The sequence below is a fragment of the Sus scrofa genome, chromosome 9 (assembly GCF_000003025.6).
Source record: "Sus scrofa isolate TJ Tabasco breed Duroc chromosome 9, Sscrofa11.1, whole genome shotgun sequence".
Taxonomy (NCBI): Eukaryota; Metazoa; Chordata; class Mammalia; order Artiodactyla; family Suidae; genus Sus; species Sus scrofa.
Genome location: NC_010451.4, coordinates 98452449 through 98471608, shown reverse-complemented (window position 1 = coordinate 98471608; position 19160 = coordinate 98452449). Strand labels below are relative to the sequence as shown.

At 33.8% G+C, this 19160-nt stretch overlaps 1 protein-coding gene across 5 annotated transcripts in view; it reads right to left on the bottom strand.

Moving 5' to 3' along the window:
* The window catches only part of HGF (hepatocyte growth factor), a 75803-nt gene that overhangs the window by 41965 nt on the left and 14678 nt on the right, over positions 1-19160 (bottom strand). For 3 of the 5 annotated variants that reach the window (XM_013979787.2, XM_003130222.5, XM_021063485.1), the window contains 3 exons: positions 15228-15370; positions 9045-9165; positions 7537-7655 (listed from right to left, as the gene is read on the bottom strand). In XM_013979787.2, the coding sequence (XP_013835241.2) occupies positions 7537-7655; positions 9045-9165; positions 15228-15370 (383 nt within the window). The remainder of the gene's footprint in view (positions 1-7536; positions 7656-9044; positions 9166-15227; positions 15371-19160) is intronic. The other 2 variants (XM_005667687.3, XM_021063486.1) reach the window with 1 other exon arrangement.

Sequence of the window (19160 nt, the reverse complement as noted above, 5' to 3'; positions counted from 1 at the left end):
AGAGGAGATAGCCGGAGAGAAGGAACTATAATGAGAATATGGAAAATATGAAGTAGAGGAAGAAAACTATTCTGGCTGGGACAGAGAGCATGCAGAGAAATGTATATGAGGCTAGAGATACAGGTGAAGGAGTAAAGGATGGTTTTGTTTTGTCTAGGTCCTAAGATCAGAGGAAATGATTAAAGAGTTTTAAACAGGCCTGTGTGTAGGTATGTGTGTGGTTTGCTAGGCATAGGAAATGATAAACTCAGGTTTTAAAAAATATTGTTTGCAGGTTAGAGAAGGGATTTGAGGGGAAAACAAATATGGATATAACGATATAACTTCACTCAGAAGGCCATCCAAATATTCAGAATGAAGAATAATGGTCTCTGATAAAGGAGACAGTGATAAAATGAAATGAAGGTTTGAGAGGTACATAGAAAATAAAGTTTGCAGATCAGATGTGGGGGGTGAGGGAAAAAGCATCTTTAGGATTATTCTAGGATTTTGGATTTAAAACTGTATCAGTGATGGTACCAATCATGCAGAAGAGAGCTTAAAAAAGCAGCTTAGACCATTCTATAAGAGAATCAGAGAGGAAGATAATCAATGATATAAATCTCCAACCAGGTAAGTTGCTGGTGATAAAAGGTGGAGAAAAATTGCAACAGCCAACAGGTATATACCAGTTAATGTACTTTAATGGGACAGCAGCCTTACATGTCTGACACATAGCAAAAAAGTTGTTCTCAGAGGGATACCTGGGGCTCCAGAGATCTTTTCAGGGATCTAGGCAGTCAAAACTGTTTTTATAACAATGCAAAAATGTTGCTTTTCTTTATACAGTGGAATTTCCAGGTGCATTTGATGTCTGATATCCCAAAAGACTGAATGCAGAAGCAAATATGAGATAATCTTCTTCTAAGTAACATTAAAGAAATTTTCAAAACATCGAAAACAATTTTATTTTATTCCTAGTTTTCTGGGGGAAAAAGCTATTTTCTTTTAAAATATGTTATATTTATTCATATCCAATGAGCTTATTTTTAATGAATTAATAAATATCTTAATTCAAAAAAAATTTCCAATATAGTAGATATTTGTTCATATAACCCACAGAGACAATTTGGTGTTCTCAGTAGTGTGTAAAGATATTTTCAGTCCAAGGAGTCTATAAACAGGAGTTCCTGTTGTGGCTCAGCAGAAACGAATCTGACTAGCATCCATGAGGACGCAGGTTCGATCTCTGGTCTCACTCAGTGGGTTAAGGACCCCGCGTTGCCATGAGCTGTGATATAGGTCACAGATGTGGCTCAAATCCCATGTTGCTGTGGCTGTGGTGTAGGCCGGAAGCTACAGCTCTGACTCAGCCCATAGCCTGGGAGCCTCCATGTGCCATGGGTATGGCCCTAAAAAATAAAAAAATTAAAAAAAAAATATATATATATATATATAATAAGTCTATAAACAACTGATTAAAATAATGTAGGATTTTCTAAGGGCCATCAACTACAAGTTAGCTTTTTAGTTGCCAAAGAGCTACTAAAGTTCACTTCAGAAAAACAGCATTTGTCCTAACAAATACTATTCTCTGAAAAATAATGAACTAGTGTGTAGGAAAAAAATGTTATTCAGCATATTAAGTTATTATTATAGGGGAAAACTGTAAGAAAAATCAGTACTTCATTTAAACACTGTATAAAAATTAAAAAAAAAAGAAACTTCTGATCTTACTGTATGTTTGCAGGGTCTTAAAATTCCATTGACCTGGAAGTCTGTTTAAAAAAATTTTTTAAACTCAATATTTCTGGAAGGCTGTTTATGTTTATGTGTGGGCTGCTGTCATTTGGGTAGACATCACCTTGTGAGGAATTTGGTGTGAAGGAGGACTGAGAAAGGCCTGTCCTGGAACATTCTAGTACACATTTGTCAGGTGACAAGCAACATCCAACCCTTCACTTTCAGTGATACACTGATTGTAAGATTAGAAGATTGGAAGCACAGTGACAAGTATAAATTTATAGTTCATTCAGCTTTTTAGCAAATAAAAGGAACTGAGAGTGGTATTCAAAACCTTGGCTCTGGCGTGAATGTCCTGGAGTCAAGGCAATGTCAGCTTTTACTTTACTAGGTTATGCTAAAGTTCTGAAGTTTCAATTTTATCATAGGTCTCTGTCTGTTTCATTCACTTCTATATACTCAGGATCTAAAAAAGCACTTGATGATAAGAGCTACTTGGTAAATACTTATTTAATGAATTCTACAGAAAGGGGGCAAAAAACCCTCTTTATGTTCCTTCTATGTTCTGGGGTTCCTGCTGTGCCCCAAGCTTTTACTATCACTATTCACTTATGAATTTGAATGATCTTCAGGGAATATGCACCTGCATCTCATTGTAAGCAGAACTAAATGTATTATCTTTTTTTTTTTCAAATTTATATCTCACTTAAATATACATCATCTGCCCAACAACTTAGGAAGATTTTAGACTTTACTTTTCCCTTATCTCATTACACAGTTCATCCAGTTCATCATTATATATGAGATATTCTGACTCTTTAATATTGTTCACATCCCTCTTCACCTTGTTACTGTCTTAGTGCCTTAGATACATTCTCTTTATTTCTTACTGGCCTGTTAAAATCAGTTCTTATCAGAGCGACCTGCCTCCTTGCTCACACCTTTCCATACTAATTACCCAGAATACAGAGTACTTCCTCCAGGTCAGTGGTCTTCAACTTCGTTGGTTTTTTCATTTTGTTTTTGTTTTTTGCTCCTGTTACTAAAATAATTTAGAGAAATTATTTATATTCTCTCATATTTTTAGTTGACATCTATAATTTTTAATGCTAGGTTTAAATAGCTGTGAAAGATGTGATTTCTAGCACGTTTTAACTGTTAACATTTTTTAAAAGACAAAATTTACACCACTCTTTTAAATGATTTAATGGGCTCTAAATACCCCAGGTATTTGACACCTATCTTTTTCTGGATAAAATGTACATTATATTACTCACAAAATGTTATTCTAGTATAATGTATTTTGAGAGTCTTTATTCCTTATCCCTAATAATTTCCTGAAAGATTTTTATATACCAAAATTTAAAAATAACTTTTGTGACTACAAAATTCTACAAGATAAATACACAGTACAGTCACAGGCACAAACACACGCAAACATATATATGTATGTCTATATATTATGGATGCAGTTATATAATTATTAGTAGTACATAAATGATAATCAGTGTGAATATATAGTATTTTCAAAGGTCTCTTTGTTTAGTGACCCTGGGGTTTTTACACCCCAGGACAATGCACCATGTTAATAATCAGGAAGCATTGGCAGTTTGCCTTTTTTTCAGCAAAGTGGGAAATGCAGTTGTCCATGGGAAGGTAGGATGTTGAACTTGACTGACGCCTTGCAAACACATACATCTTAAGCAGAAGACTTGGGAGAGAATTCATATGGAAAAAGAAGGGCTAGAATTTGAGCTCTTTAACCTATCCATGCCCATAAACCTCTAGGTCAGTCTTGTGTTCCTCTGGGTTTCACGGACACCAATTTGGAAACCAGTGTTATAGATCCAAATCAGATAAGATCACTTTCCGTGCTTCTCATGACAACTGAATGGGCTACTCTTAGATCCTACTTCATCTGCCTCACATCAATCTTTTTTTTTTTTCTCATCTTCTTCCATTTCTCTGTTTTCATCCAATCCCATGCCATATTAACCTAATTACCATGTTTTGAATATTGTGTTGCTGCTCCATTCTTGTTTTTGTACATCTTCCTTACTGACCTATTTCATCACAGTCTTTTTGTAGAGCTGAAATAAGTGTTATCAATAGCACACAGAAAGAAAGCATCTTTCTGTAGTTGTAAAATAAATAGTAACAATTATAATTTTCTAATATGCTTATTATATAATAAAATAAGTTTTTAAATCCCCTTTCAACTTCATAGAAAATGTTTGCAATACAATCATAAACCCTATTCTTTTCTTCAAACATACGAAAACTCAGAATGAATTTAAGCAGTTGAGACTGAGAGATAACCTGAAAACCATCCCCAAATAAATTGATACAAATAAAAAGTGACAATATTCTGTTGCAACCAATGCATGAAAATATATGTATAGAATTCTCATATGGCCTTTAAAATCCCCACCCATTGATGTAATCCCTTCCCCTTGAGTGTAGGTAGAACTGGTGAATATAATGAGAGAGCTACTCCTATAATTAGCTTGTGTTGTACAACAAAAGTGAAGAGATTTTGCAGATGTAATTAAAGTCCCAATCAGTTGACTTTAAATCAAAGGAAAATGTCCATGGGTGGTTCTGGCCTAATCAGGTGAGCTCTTTAAAAGAGGATACAGAACTTTATGCATTGAATCATAGTGTAGAGGCAAAAACGTACCACTTATTTTTCAGTCATTGTCTCAAATAAAGATATCCTATTTTCCCAGGAAAAATAAAACACTTATTTTTACCTTTCAAAACTTTATTAAGGGAAAAGGAAACTTTATAGCAGTTCTAAAAGACATGATTTCCTGACAAGTTCTTTGGACAGTGCAGAATCTTGGGTAAATTTGGCCTATAAAATGTTAATAGTTTTGAAAAAAAAAATAATAAATAAATAAGGGAGCATAAGTCAGAGGTTCAAAGTAGCAGAAAGTTACTGGTTGGCCTTAAAAGAAGTAAACTGCCATATTGTGGAAAAGGTCATATGATAGAAAATATCAGGCAGTGTCTGGGAACTGAGGCCCTCAGCACTACAACCACAGGAAACTGAATTCTGCCAAACACTAGTGAAATTGAAATAAGACACTAAGTCTTAGATGAGACAGTAGGTCTGGTAGGTACCAGGACTGTAGCCTTGTTAGACCCTAAACAGAGAACCCACCTGACTCACACCTTAACTTCTGACCCACAAAAACCATGAGACAAAAAATATTCATTATTTTAAGTCACTGTGTTTTTGATAATTTGTTATGCAGGAATAGAAAATTAATACAAATTAAAACCATCACCAAATTTCTTAGTTTTGTATTATAGAATTTGCTATATGTATAAGCCAAAATATCTGGAAGACATTCTCTCTAATGCTGTCCAGAATTCCTGAATCCCAGTTTATTTCATTAATATTAGTAAAAGTGTAGTCTCTATATATGTTTACATTTTAAAACCTGTTCTGTAATAAAATATTGAAAAAATATTCCCAAAGCTAAAAATACTTTTATCTTAACTACAGCTGACCCTTGAACAGCATGGGTTTGAATTGTATGGGTTTACATACCCACTGATTTTTTTCAGTAGTAAATGCTATAGTATTACATGATCTGCAGTTGGTTGAAATCACAGATACAGTTGAACCCCAGAGGGTTGGCACCACCTAATTGCCAAGTTATTCAAGGCTCAACTGTATATACGTTTCGCTCACAAAGTCTACCACCATTTTCTTAGAACTGGCATCCTACACACCACCCTCTGTTTAACAAAGCCATGGAATTGTTGCATGTCAATTGTATAAATAGCCAACACAGGACAAAAAAGAAAAATAAATCTAATAGTTAAAAATGTCATATCTATTTTTTTCTCTCCCAATGTCTTTTAAAAATACATAGTCTTCACAGCCATGGACAAAAATCTTGTGGTTGCCAAGGAGGTTGGAGTGGGAAGGAGTGGTATGGACTGGGAGTTTGGTGTTAATAGATACAAACTATTACATTGAGAATGGATAGACAATAAAGTGCTACTGTAGAGCACAGGGAACTACATCCAGTCTCCTGGGACGGACAAGATGGAAAACAATAGCTTTTTAAAACAGTGTGTGTGTGTGTGTGTGTGTGTGATGGAGTCACTTTGTTGTACAGCAGAAATTGGCACAACGTTATGTATCAACTATATTTTAATTTTAAAATTTTTAATGTAGCAGAAAAGTTGATCTTAGTGAGTGAACAATGTGGAATTCAAGTGTATAAATGTAAATTGAAACAAAGAAAAACAAGAAAAAATATCCAGTCTTGTGCATGCCAGTTGAAAGGTGAATATGCAGGTGACTATGCATATATGTGTGTGGGAGGGTGTGCACGTGTGTGCGTGTAAATATATGTAGACTGGTCTTATTCCAGAGAAAATTTATGAGGACCTAAAACACACAAAAAAAAATTGGAAGGGAAACAATTGGTTTATTGTACCTAACTGATCTAGAATGATGGACAGATTAACAAGATTTAAAAAGTCAATGAGAGGAGCTAACCTAATCATACAGAGAAATACTGTCACAAGAGCTGTCTTTTATTTTAAAGGACTAAACAGATGGTTCAATTTCCTTGGAACATTGTGTTCACATTGAAAGCCTTCCAGAGTCTGCAATTATTTCACATATGCCAGGCACATCCCCTTTCTATGGGTTTTATATGAATTGTCCAGAACATTTCCTTTTAGTAGTAGGTCTAAGTCGAGAGAGATTTACACTGTAAGTATCATAGTGTAGATAATACCGACTAGGTTTGTTCAAAGGAATATCCCCATCATACCAATATGGGAAAATATGCAAACCCCTACCCATATACTCTTAATTGTATACTTTTCATTCTGGGTGCTGGTGCTTGATTTTGTGTAGATTATTTGTCTTTATATTTCTCTCTATATATACATATCTTTATATTACAAGCCAATTTATAACATGATTAACCTTACTAAATTTATTCAATTCTACTGACCTGAAAGCATTTTAGGATCCAGTTGAAAAATAAGACCTGTACTCATAGAAATAAAAGCATATCTATGTTCAGTTATCATCTAGGATTATTTCAGAGAAGAATAACAATGTGTGAGTTATCCATAGAGGAGGAGATCAAGTGTGCAGATTTAAAGGGATATCATAAAGTAAGAAAAGAAGCCTTCATCATAAATTCAGGAGAATTGGGTAAAGGCCAGTATAGAGAAGGATTGTAGCAATGCTGAAAGACAAGTTGAAAAAGAATACAGGCTGTGTACAAAGACAGCTAGAGAGGTGAGGATCAGCTACTTGACATTAGAGATGTCTGTGAGAACCTTCTATTTGACTTGTTTTTCTTCATCGCAGCTGTCACTCACCAGAAGTTTCATAGTCAGTTAACAGCTCATGGTATATCAGAGAGGATAGGTAGGGAAAGAATACAGGATTGGAAGGTAAAAGCCTTAAGATCCTAGCTCTTATGGCCCTGATGACATTATCACACTACACATAATCCCTGATCTTTTTTTTTTTTACCCTCTGTAGATTTTTTTCTCTTTTTCTTGATAACATGAGAATGTTTAGGCATTTGCCATAGTACAAATGTCTTGTGTGTGTATGTGCACTTGTATATGTATCTCTTTCAAAATAATGGCCCTCTGAAAATGCAAAAGATTGGGAAGGATTACGTAAACACATTCTTCAAAGGTTAAAACCTATACACTTTAAAGCATCAGGTAAAATAGTTATTAACCTGTCTCACTAATAATCACCTGCTTAGATCCAGTCTGTGAGAGGAACAGGAAGCAATAAATTTGACCCTAACTTACCGCACATTTTAATTGCACAATACTCCCAGGGGGTGTCAGGGTCAAGAGTATAGCACCATGGCCTCGGCTTGCCATCAGGATTGCGGCAATAATTATCATCAAAGCCCTTGTCAGGATATCTGCAAACCACACAAAGAAAAGTGTCACGTAAATCTGCCTATAACACCACCCAGCCCTCAGCTCACAAAAAAACTTGCAACTTAGCTTGGATACTACTAGCTGAGGAAAGAAGAGGTTTTCTGTTTTGCCTTATAAGGACTGCTGATCAGTTACTGCTGAATCCATCAGAGTACATATTGTACTAAGGCTAGAGTTCCATCCCCTTTGCTAATAAGCTAGGTCCATTTGGTAACTGTCCACCTGCTGAGGTCCCAGACTGAATCCCCTTCTCACAAAGCCCAATTAAGGACGAGTTACATAAACATGACCTTGTGTAGAATGCTCATTAAGAAAACAGGTCTTCTTCTAGGGTAGGCTTAAAGTTCAAACTGAAAGTTAGGTTTCAATAGCTCTGTTACTAACAATAGCTCAGTTTTAGATCTAGAGTCTTTCTAGGTCATGCTCTCAACTCCACCAGAGCAAGAGAAGAACTCCATCACAAACTTTCTCTATACTTCCCACCCCTTAACTAACAGGATCTTGAATTGGTCACTTTATTTTAATTGCTACCATATCCCTTATGCTCTCACTTAAAAGATAAGAGATGCACTGAAAAATAATGCATTTTTTTTAGGAAAAAAAAACCTAACATCTAGAAGACCAACAAACAAAAAAAGAAAGAAGAAATATAAAACACCTTTTAACAATTTCCAAAGAAAGGTCCAGATAGGCCCTCTTCTGTAATTATTTTTATTTTTATTCTTTAAAATAAAAATAAGGAAATTTATTTTTTCAACTAAAATGTTTACTGTGAAATGAATGGGACAAGATAGAAACCATTAAACTCAAAACCCACTCCTGAAGAGCAAAGTAGAATTGATTGCCTGACTTTTCCAGATTGGCAATTTCAAAATACACCACCAGAAATCATCCAAAGAATTGCTTGCTTCAGCTTTCATTCCCTTTCTATGGGCATGACCTGTGTCATAGTGTCACACATTGACCCTGTCTTTCCTAAGTTACAGAAGGTGTTACACTAGAAGGAGATTGGCTTTTATTTATCAATAATGCCTCCCTCCCCAACTTGGACCTGTCAAAGTGGTTATTATTGAATGAGTTTTTGCCCTTTACTTCTATGAAAGAGAAAGAGGAAGCTTCTGTCAGTGTTTTCATTCTGCACCTACTGATACTCCTGTGTTCAGGACCACAGTGATTTCAGTGAATCTTAGCCTAGTTAGCCAAGACAAGTTCACGGTGTAGCAACCCTCTTATATACCTCATCACATATCTCTTTGCCCCAAGACTATCAGAAAAGCATTATATAAAGAGCATTTCCATGACAGCATTATCATGGAACAAATAACACTTTGTAAAAAGAAATATGGAAGCATGATTTGGTGGTATTTTACCTTTCTGGCAAGAATTTGTGCCGGTGTGGTGTCTGATGATCCCAACGCTGACAAATCTTGCCTGATTCTGTATGATCCATGGGACCTCGATAACTTTCCCCATTGCAGGTCAAGCATTCAACTAATAAAATTAAAGCATGGCATGTTAATTACTTCTGACAGAAAAATAAAGAACACCGTTGTTCCATTTATAGAACAGTAAATCACCGGTTTAGCAAGGAGATTTTTAGAAAAACATACATACCATTTTAACTTTAAATTAGGGATTAATGTTCATTAATAGCAGTATAAATACACCCTACATAACTTTTCATACAGTATAAATGGGACTTTTGTAGTTAGTGTCACACAGATTTACCATAGGGCCAAAATGCTGCCTTTATAATTTTTAAATAGTTGTTCAAAAGATATGTAGAAACTGAAAATACAGGTTATAACCTTGGAAGTCTTCTCTTTTTGGTCTAAATTGTCAGAGATCTCAATATCTAAACTGTCAACATAATAGTGATCCTCTTTCAACTTACCCTCCAACACATACACAGAAAATACCCAATTTAAAATGGGTGCACATCATACTCCTACAGTTAATACCAAGATCGGGACCAGATAGATTTGAGAGACCAGCTAAAAATAGAAACCTGGTAGTATTCAAAGAATATGGATATTTTAAAAGAGGAAATAACCATTCCTTTTTATTAATGAAAATCCATGATGAATAACTGGGAAGACTTACATTCTTATCTAGCTTAGGATAGAAGGTGACCTGCTGTTGAACTTCTTGTACTCACTGTTTTTAAAATGTATAAGCTGATTTAATTATGCTGGATCTTACTGATGATTCTGTGAGGTTAATTAATAATTCTCTTCTGGCTGGCCTCTTATGTCACGCTGAAAACTCTGAATCACATCAACTAGCTCAAACTAAGGCTTCTCAAATGGACAGGTTGATTTGTAGCACATCAGGCATCCTGTGGAATAAATCATTGCTTGGCTTTCCTACATAGGAATCCGGCAAATGTCCCCAAACACATCATTTATATCTTATGATTACTGATTATCTAACATTAGCTGAAGTAGGAAAAGATATCAGTTTACAGTTTTACCCCCAGGATCTAGCCTAATGAGTATTTGGAATATATTATTAAAGTTATCACTTTGAACCTTTTGATTTTTATAATTTAATAGGAAATTAATGCTTAACTCCCTAAAACATGAAACCATTTGACTTGATCCATCTACTTTTTGTGTAGATTAATCTAAGAACTAAGACAAGGAACCGATTCAGCTTCCTCTCATTTATTACTGAGCTCCCCTAGACAACACTCGGTAAGCACCTGAACTACAGATGAGAGGGCTCTAAGAGCATATTGATAAAGATGCTCTGCTTGGCCCAGGTCGAATCCACACAGGTTATGCCATATCACATTTAAGCTGTCCATTTGAATGGAGGAATAGTCTTATGTAGTTGCCATTTTTAAAAGAATGCCATGTTTGATATTTTCATAGAAAATATTGCAACACTTATCATTGTTGTTTGCTCCTTTGTATTGAGTGAAAATGTATAGTAGAATACTATGATCACACATAAAAGATAAGTATCCATATGTACAATTTCTAACCTTGAAGAGTACTCAGGAATCAGAATATGCCAACTTTATCTCCACCAGAGATAATTAAAAGTTAAAAGAATATATCCTTTTCTAATTAGAGTGAATACAATTATTTTCTGAAGCTTTCTTAGGGGAATTATTACAAAACATTTCTCCTGAAACTTTTGCATTTTTAATTTTCTTAAGGAAAGATAGCTATACAAATTAAACAGGTGATTCTATAAGATGACTATGTCCCAGCATAAATGGTAGATCAGTACTTCTCCAAATTTTAAAGTGCATAAAATTTTCTTTGCGATCTTGTTAAAGGGCAAGTCCTTCACTGAGTCAGGCCTGGGGCATTAAAAACAAGCTCTGTGGGGATGCTGATGCTGCTAGTCCTTGGACCTCACATTGAGTAGCAAGCTTGTAGATAGTATGTTCAATTCTAAAAGTTCTTGGTGTTTGCCAATAATGGCTTTTAGGAGAGAATGGATTTTAGTTGGACCTTCAAGGGTGGATGAGTATGAATAAACTATAAAGGGGAAAAATAACATAAAATGGCAAAGAAACATGAATTAGTATGCTATGTTTATAGGAAAATGAATAAAGGCTTACAAATGCAGGAGCAGACCTAATGAAATTGAAAAAAATTAAAAGTTAACAAGAATAATACTAAATTTTGGAAGGCAATGAAATTTGTTGTTGGGTGGGAATTAGATGTATCCTGTGATAGGACTGAGATGTTAAGTATACTATAGTTAAATATTCATGGATTATCCATTATTTTTCAGTGTATAAGGAATAATTTGATCTCTGCAGTGAGGAAAACAAGGCTCACAAAAGTTTTAAGGGACTTACCTAAAACAGAAAAGGTCAAATCTGTGCCTGGAACACAGGTCCTCCAACCCAGAGTCCAGTGCTTTTTCATTTCTCCCTAATTGCCTTTTTGTCCTACATATTTTAACCTATTTCCTGTACATTTCAACTGTTATACTTAGATAGGCTAAGAGCACGACTTTTAGAAAGTCAACTCCCTACATTTTTCAATATTGTCCTCATTATCCTCTGCCCTCTTGTTTACAACAGTGGTTTGCCCTCCTGTTGGATTCTTACCTATTGGAGTCTGGGGAAAAAGAGGCCATGAGAAAGCAGCTAGACTGGCCATCTTATAAAAGGATGAAAAGTTTGCGGTTTAACCACTGAGTCAAACCATCAGGTTAATCATTAAAATTACTTTAAGAAAGGCAAATTTTGAGTTCATATTTACTTCTAAACTTCAAGAATTTTAAGAATCTTAATTTTCCCAGCTCAAAGTCAAGCAGTATGGGTGGAGATCAAGTCCACCTATTTATGGAATCAGGTGAAAGTATAATCAGTGCAAGAGGGTGAAGATTGTACCTCCTGCTGTATTTCCTTTTGATTCTCTCTCTTGTTGCTAATGTATTATTTAATCACTCCAGCAAGTTCTTACCTTAAAAAAAGAAACAAGCAAAAGCAAAATACTGTTCCAGATCACAAAAACTCAACCTAAATAAATGTTTCTATTCATAAGTAGAATATTTTTTCTAAGTATAGTTCTGGCCTAAACAATAATAGAAAACTACAGAAACTGCACATGAATTGTAATATAATGAACATCTTTTTCATCATGCTAACCAACTATGCTCAAAAGTTATTGTGTTCCATTTTTCTCAATCATAAAACCACAAGTGATCTGAGTTTACACACTAAAACAAATATTTTCAAAGTATTTATCAGATAAATCCCTGCTGGTGATTACTTCAGCAAAAGTGAATATTTAAAATATGAATAGTCTGACAAATCCACATTTATAAATAATTGTTTTATTTAAATCTTTGTTTTTAAATGTCTTGCCACACAGAATATGGAATTATACACATAGAGTTATGACAGTATTATTTGGAATTTTAGTGTAAGGTATTATAAAATAATGATTATGGCTTGATAAAATGTATTTACTTGAATATTTGACAATCGATTTAAAAAATCTGTTTCAATGACTAGTGCTTGCTTTATTTTAAATCCCAACCAAATATTAATGTAAGAAGTCAAATTTTATATACCTTTGTTTTCCATAATCTTTGAATTAAATATCAATGGTAATATTTTATCTACATAATTATATAAGGCTCTAAATATGATAAATGAGTACTCATTTTCTTTTGGAATGTTTAATATATTTCAAAGGTTTAAATTATAAGAAAATAATTTTAATCTTTGAATAACCGATATGTTTTTTATGAACCAAAATATCAAACAAATTTCAGATATTTAGCAAAGACTTCATAATTAGACAAATTATATATATATGTGTATATATATATATATATATATATATATATACACACACACCATTCTATATGTCCTTTTCAAAAGAGCAAGCCAAAGTTTGACCACAGACATTTTCTTATTTAATTTTAAAATATACAAAATACTTTGAACATTACTACTCATCCATAATAATGTAACCTTTGGAACTTAACATTTAATAAATTAATATCTATATATAATGTCTTACCCATCATACTAATTAACCATTGTGTATTTTGAGGATTTTTTCCTCATATATGTATTTTAATAGAAATTTACATTATATCTACATTATTTAGTATTATCCATTTTATAAATAGCTGTGTTTTTCTTTACTCATGTATTGATAAGGCTTCTTATTTTAGATCTTCTTCTCTAAAATCCTGCTAAAACATTGCTCATTTTATCCTGGATTTAAATATCACAGCTCAATTCTCAATCTCTGAAATATGATTAGCCTATAGGACAGGTGTTGGTTTACTTCTCTCACAGGAGGATTATTCTACTGTTAGACTTCTAGCTGTTTCCAGAAAAAAGCATATCTGCAATCTTTGGTGCCACAGTGACCAATAGCATCATAAGTGTTAATACTCATGAGTAATGCCCTTTTCTGAAGGAAGTGCAATGACCTCAAATTGTTAAAAAATATTGGAGACATATATTCTAATGAGATAAGGATTACCAGAAATTTTTCTGATTGCTTTTTTTTCTAGCACATTCATTCTACATCGCCTATCAGGTCAGGTCTACGCCAGTGTATTTTGATGAAGATTCTTCTTATAAGCAGGGGGCTGAAAAATTGCATTCCCAAAGACTAGGCATGTTAACATAAACGCTAAACTGTTTAAAGTTTGACCCAGTTACTTTCCCTTGAAAATACTGCCCCAGGTCAAACAAAAACAATAAGCAAAATTCTTTGCCAATGACTTTCAACCTTAGAAAACTGTGATAGTGGAGAGTTCCCTAGAAGTAGGGGTTTTCTTCCATGTGTAAATTTAAGACAAATATTAAATACAGACTTATTCATACAAAACAGACTTATCCATAACGTTATCACAGATCAGTTTATTATTTTTAAAAGAAAAGAAAACAATAAAGAAATTATAGTGAACAGAATATGATATGGAATAGAAAGTAAGAATTTACAAACAGAAATGGAATGGCTCTAGCACATGAAGTCAAGAATTTTAAATTAACTAACAACAGAAAACAAATTCACCTTCTCTGTGACAATTAGCTAACAATGGCCTTTTTATGTGATAAATATCAACCTAATATTTAATGAATATTATGGGAGAAATAGTTCAAAAATATTTGGTTAATAACAAACAGGTAGATGCCTTACTATAAAAATTGGACAGCATTCCAGTAATACCCCCACCCCAAGTACTTCAAAATTGTATAAAATTTTTTATCAGATTTAATCCATGTTTCATTTATATTTTTAGAATTTTAGTTTCTGACAGAACTAAAATGCCAGCTGTTCAGTAGCCAAATGACTAAGAAAAATGAGACCATATATAATGATGGGTTGGTTACTCTTCCTTCTTGTCTGTCATTCAGTTTCCACTGTAAGAGTAAGGACAGTGCTCTTTTATGCTCTGAGAGGAGGGGAAAACATAGGCCTGGATTTATGTGCCTGCCTTCAATACAGCTTGGGATCTCTCTTTTGGTCTCTTCAGATACCATTCTAAATGGTATTCAGTTCCAGTCTATGTATCAGATTTGGTTCTAGACACATGTTCACCAAAGCATTCGCAGGGGCACTTGAAATTTCGTTGACTCCCTCCCTTATTCTCTTCTGGGTCCATATACCCTTGCCACACCACTTCACAACAGTTTTGAAAAAATTTCTGCGGAAGCAGATACTGGATGAGAATTAGCATTGCTCATAAAGGGCTAAGCATCATTTCAGCTTCTTTTAGTTGATGTACGAGAGCAGATTTTGAGGTATGTGAGCTCAGAATAGTAGATGAGGAAACCCAAACTTTACTCTCCTCAGAGAGATACCTCAGGCTCTGCTGGAATTCATTCTGATAACTCGCTCCATTATTTTGCATTAATCTGATGATAATATGTTTTTAATAATCACTTTTTAAAACAGCCTGTAAAATTATGCAAATAATGATCTATAGTTGCATCTGAATGAACATCATATTCGTTTGATGTGATTTGATTCAATTCTCTTAACCTTTAATGCAAGTTGCAGTTTTACAAAAGGGGAACAGAGTGCCCCCACACGGCATTCAGGTTCATTTACCTTCTGAACACTGAGGAATGTCACAGACTTCGTAGCGTACCTCTGGATTGCTTGTGAAACACCAGGGTCCCCCTTCTTCCCCTCGAGGATTTCGACAGTAGTTTTCCTGTAGGTCTTTACCCCGATAGCTCGAAGGCAAAAAGCTAGTTTTAAAATGATAATCATTACAGTATAAGATCATGCAACTTACTTTTGGCCTATTAATTTTACTAAGAGGGAATTCTACTGAGAGTGGGGAAGTCCTTTATTCTACCTCAGGCCTCCATACACATTAACTTAAATTCTTAGAATACGTAAATTTCATAAACATTTACCTAACTGAATTCCTGTATTCATCATCATCAGGTATGATTCCTCTCTGAATTCACTAAGCACCAGTCATTCTGGAACCTAAATGACATTGTCGGAACCACAATTTCAAAGTTTTACTCAGAATAGCAAGTGATCGAGGAAATCTACCTGGGAGCAATTTCTGCACTAGATCTTGAAATCTCACTGTTATCTGAGATAATTATTTGTTTGTTTATCGCTTTTCTTATGAAGAATAGCCCCCCTTTTTCCTGCTCAATTGAGAAACAGATTGATGAAGTTAGAGGAACAGAGTCTAGAATCAAATTGAACCTGGACTCAAATTTCAGCTCTGTTTTACTAACCAGAGATCCCAGTAGGTAATGTAGCCTCTTTTAGTGTGTTAGCCTACCTGTATACTGAGTATAACCATACCTTATAACATTTTACACCTTATATGGTTGTTTTGAAAAGTTCAAAGAAATGAGAGAGTAGTTGACATGTACTAAATGCTACCTATTATTAAGTACAATTCACTTTACTAGTCTTCAAACTATCATAGTAAAAACAATTATTTTTGCTCATTTTGCTTACTCTCAAATTTTTTTAATAATTTTCACTGTGGCTGGGGCTTCATGCTTTCAGATTTAGTTCATAATAGTTGGCCGTGGAGTGCAGACTTCAATACGTTAACTTCATTTAAAATTTCTACTGCCCTAATTATAATTTTGTTACCAGCCTAAAGTATTTCAACACAAGAACAGAAGTCTGAAGCCATTTTTATTCTTTATACTGCTTGTGACCTTGGCCTTAATGATGCTGCATAGATCTGATAGACCACACACACAAAATTATCTATAGATAACTTTAGTATGAACTTTTTTGAAAATCCAGTTACATTTTTAATATTCAGTTAAATTTTCCTGGTATGGTTTAATTTCTACCTTTGCTGATCGCTGAGTTCTAAATGGTACTTAAATTAGAATGAAGTCCAAAGCTTTTAGTCTCTCAGTAAATACCATTCAAATTTATCCCCTACCCATTAAAATTTCTATTTAGGAAATAATCATTTTTTGTTATGCTGTGGCATAAAATAAACATGAGCATTCCTTGGGTACCATGCAACAGTGTGCAATGAAATTATTTAATTTGGACCTGAAATATATCAGAGTAAAGTCCTCAGAAAATATAAATTATTGGTCAAAAAGGAAATCTATTCTAAGAGACAATACTAACTAAACATTTCAAGGAATCTATTAAATATTATAAACATTATGAAACTCAAATATGTATTTAAATAGAGTTTATATCCTTATTTAACTACCATTTTAAATATGTGGGAACAAAAATTAGACATTAGGCCTTATGACTTACAAAAGTTATAATTAAAACTTATGAACAGTTCCTGATAGTATTCAATTTTTCGAAGGAAAAATAAGCCATCTTTTGTCTTACTTTTAGCCCCATTATTCCAGAATAATGTCATTTTTCTCTGTGCCATTGCATGAAATTTATTCACTTTCATTTTTGCCAGTTCTCCAATTTTTCACAGTAAATTTATGACATACTCATTTTTTTTCTGATAGTCAAAACTGACTTTCAGTTTATATTTTTTCATTAAATACTACATCAATCAAATTTACTTAAGAAAATTCCCCTATAACTCTATTTTCTGAACAAGCTTGGTATAGTATAGTAAGAATAACAAGTTATTGTTAACCAAAAAATCTGTATCACTGTCCCATATGTATCATTCAACTATTCTATAACTCTGTTCCTTAGACAATTTACTTACTCTTTGGTTTTTCAACTTCATTTACAAGATGAATGGAGTGGATTAGGTTATTATAAAGTCCTTTATTTTGTATAATTTTGTATATTAAAGTTAACTTTAAAAACTAAATAATGATTTAACACATGTTAAATGCTCACATATAAAATATCTACAGTTTTAGAGATTTTTTTGTTACACAAATGCATACACACAAGCACACACATGTATCCTTTCCAATGGATGTGTAAAGCCACAAAGAAGCTGTGAAGAGGTAGTGATTTAATCAGTTGACAGTTTAGTAGGGAAAAAATGCAAGTAGGAAGGGAGAGAAAGTAGAAATCAAAACTAGATATGGTTAAAAGATATTGAATAAAGTTTTCCCACTGAGTTAATGAAATGAAAAATGAAGAGAAAATGTGTGCTGCTTTCCATGATTCTATATCAATACGTTTCAAATTCCTTGTTAGGACATGCAGGGTAAAGAGCAGTCTGGGTCATCTCTTCATTCTTTGGTGTATATGACTTTTTACCCAAGTTAACTGTTTTTTGTTGTTGTTACTGTTGTTCTGAGGTTTTTATTGTGCTTTTCTTTAGTGTCCCCTACTTGAGCAAGATATGAAGCCTAGCCTTGCTCTTTGCAGTTATGTGCTCAGTCAGCACATGTTTATGAGAACCTGTTACACACAAGACCTATGCCAGCAATAGGCTTTGTAATAAACTTTTACTCGCATGCATACTATTTTTGGCTCTTTATCCTTGTGAGCCAGGTTTTATTTTAAGGAAATAAGTGGCAAAATATTTAAAATTAAGTTATATCTGAATATACTTTGAAATATAAATTAGATCTTCTGGGTGCTAGCCACCTTTTCTTTTCTTTTAATATGAACTGTGTTCATAGGAAACCTGATCTATTCCATCATCTGCTTCTTTAATGAATGTGGGTGGCCAGTGAAGGATATAGATGTAGATATCAGGTCACCTGATTTTCTAGTTAAGCTGCTATACTAATTTCATCATCTATCATCATCTTCCCATTAAGCCACTTGTAAAATATTTCAATTTAGGGAGTCTACAATAAATTATCCCTCCAGGCAGATATATATATGTATTTTTTCTTTTTCCACTTTCCATAAAGTTCATTTTTAATTAACACATAAGAGTGTTAACCTACCATGTAGTTATTGGCTGCTAATTGATGAAAATGTGTTGTTTCCACTGAATAAAAAAAAAATTTTGATTAATGTACAAGGTCCTCTCAGGCCCATGGCTCTTTATTACAAGAAAATGTTTGTTGGTAAAATAGCTGATTGGAGTGGAAAGTCAGTTCCCAGGGAGATCTATTTCACAGGTACTCCTCTAGCAGAGGATCACAATCATAGAGAATTTGGGATGAAATAAGACCTTTCCTGGGTCAGTCCAGGGCACTCTTCTTAACTAAGGGTAGGATTGATTTCAGAACTATTCCTTTCTTTGTGAAAAACTTACATCTATCTATTTCAGCAAAAATTTTTCTCACTATACAGAAGTGACACCATGCAAATCCTTATGAGAAGACAAAACCAACTACATTGTTTATTAATGTAAAGATGAAACCAGGTTTCAAAGGTATTCTTGTATAATTATAAATAACTAATTTGATAAAAATACAGGTAACACTGAGTGACCCTGAATGGCCTCAGATTCTGGCCACACCACTTACTAGTTGTGCATCAATTTGAAGTTACTAAAGCTTATTGCCCTCCAGTTTCACCATTTTAAAAAACAGATTAATAAAATCACCTACTATGTGGTTCTTTAGAGGATTAAAGAAGATAAACAATGTAGACTGCCCAAAGTACTAGGCATACGGTAAACTAAATCTTCTAATGTAT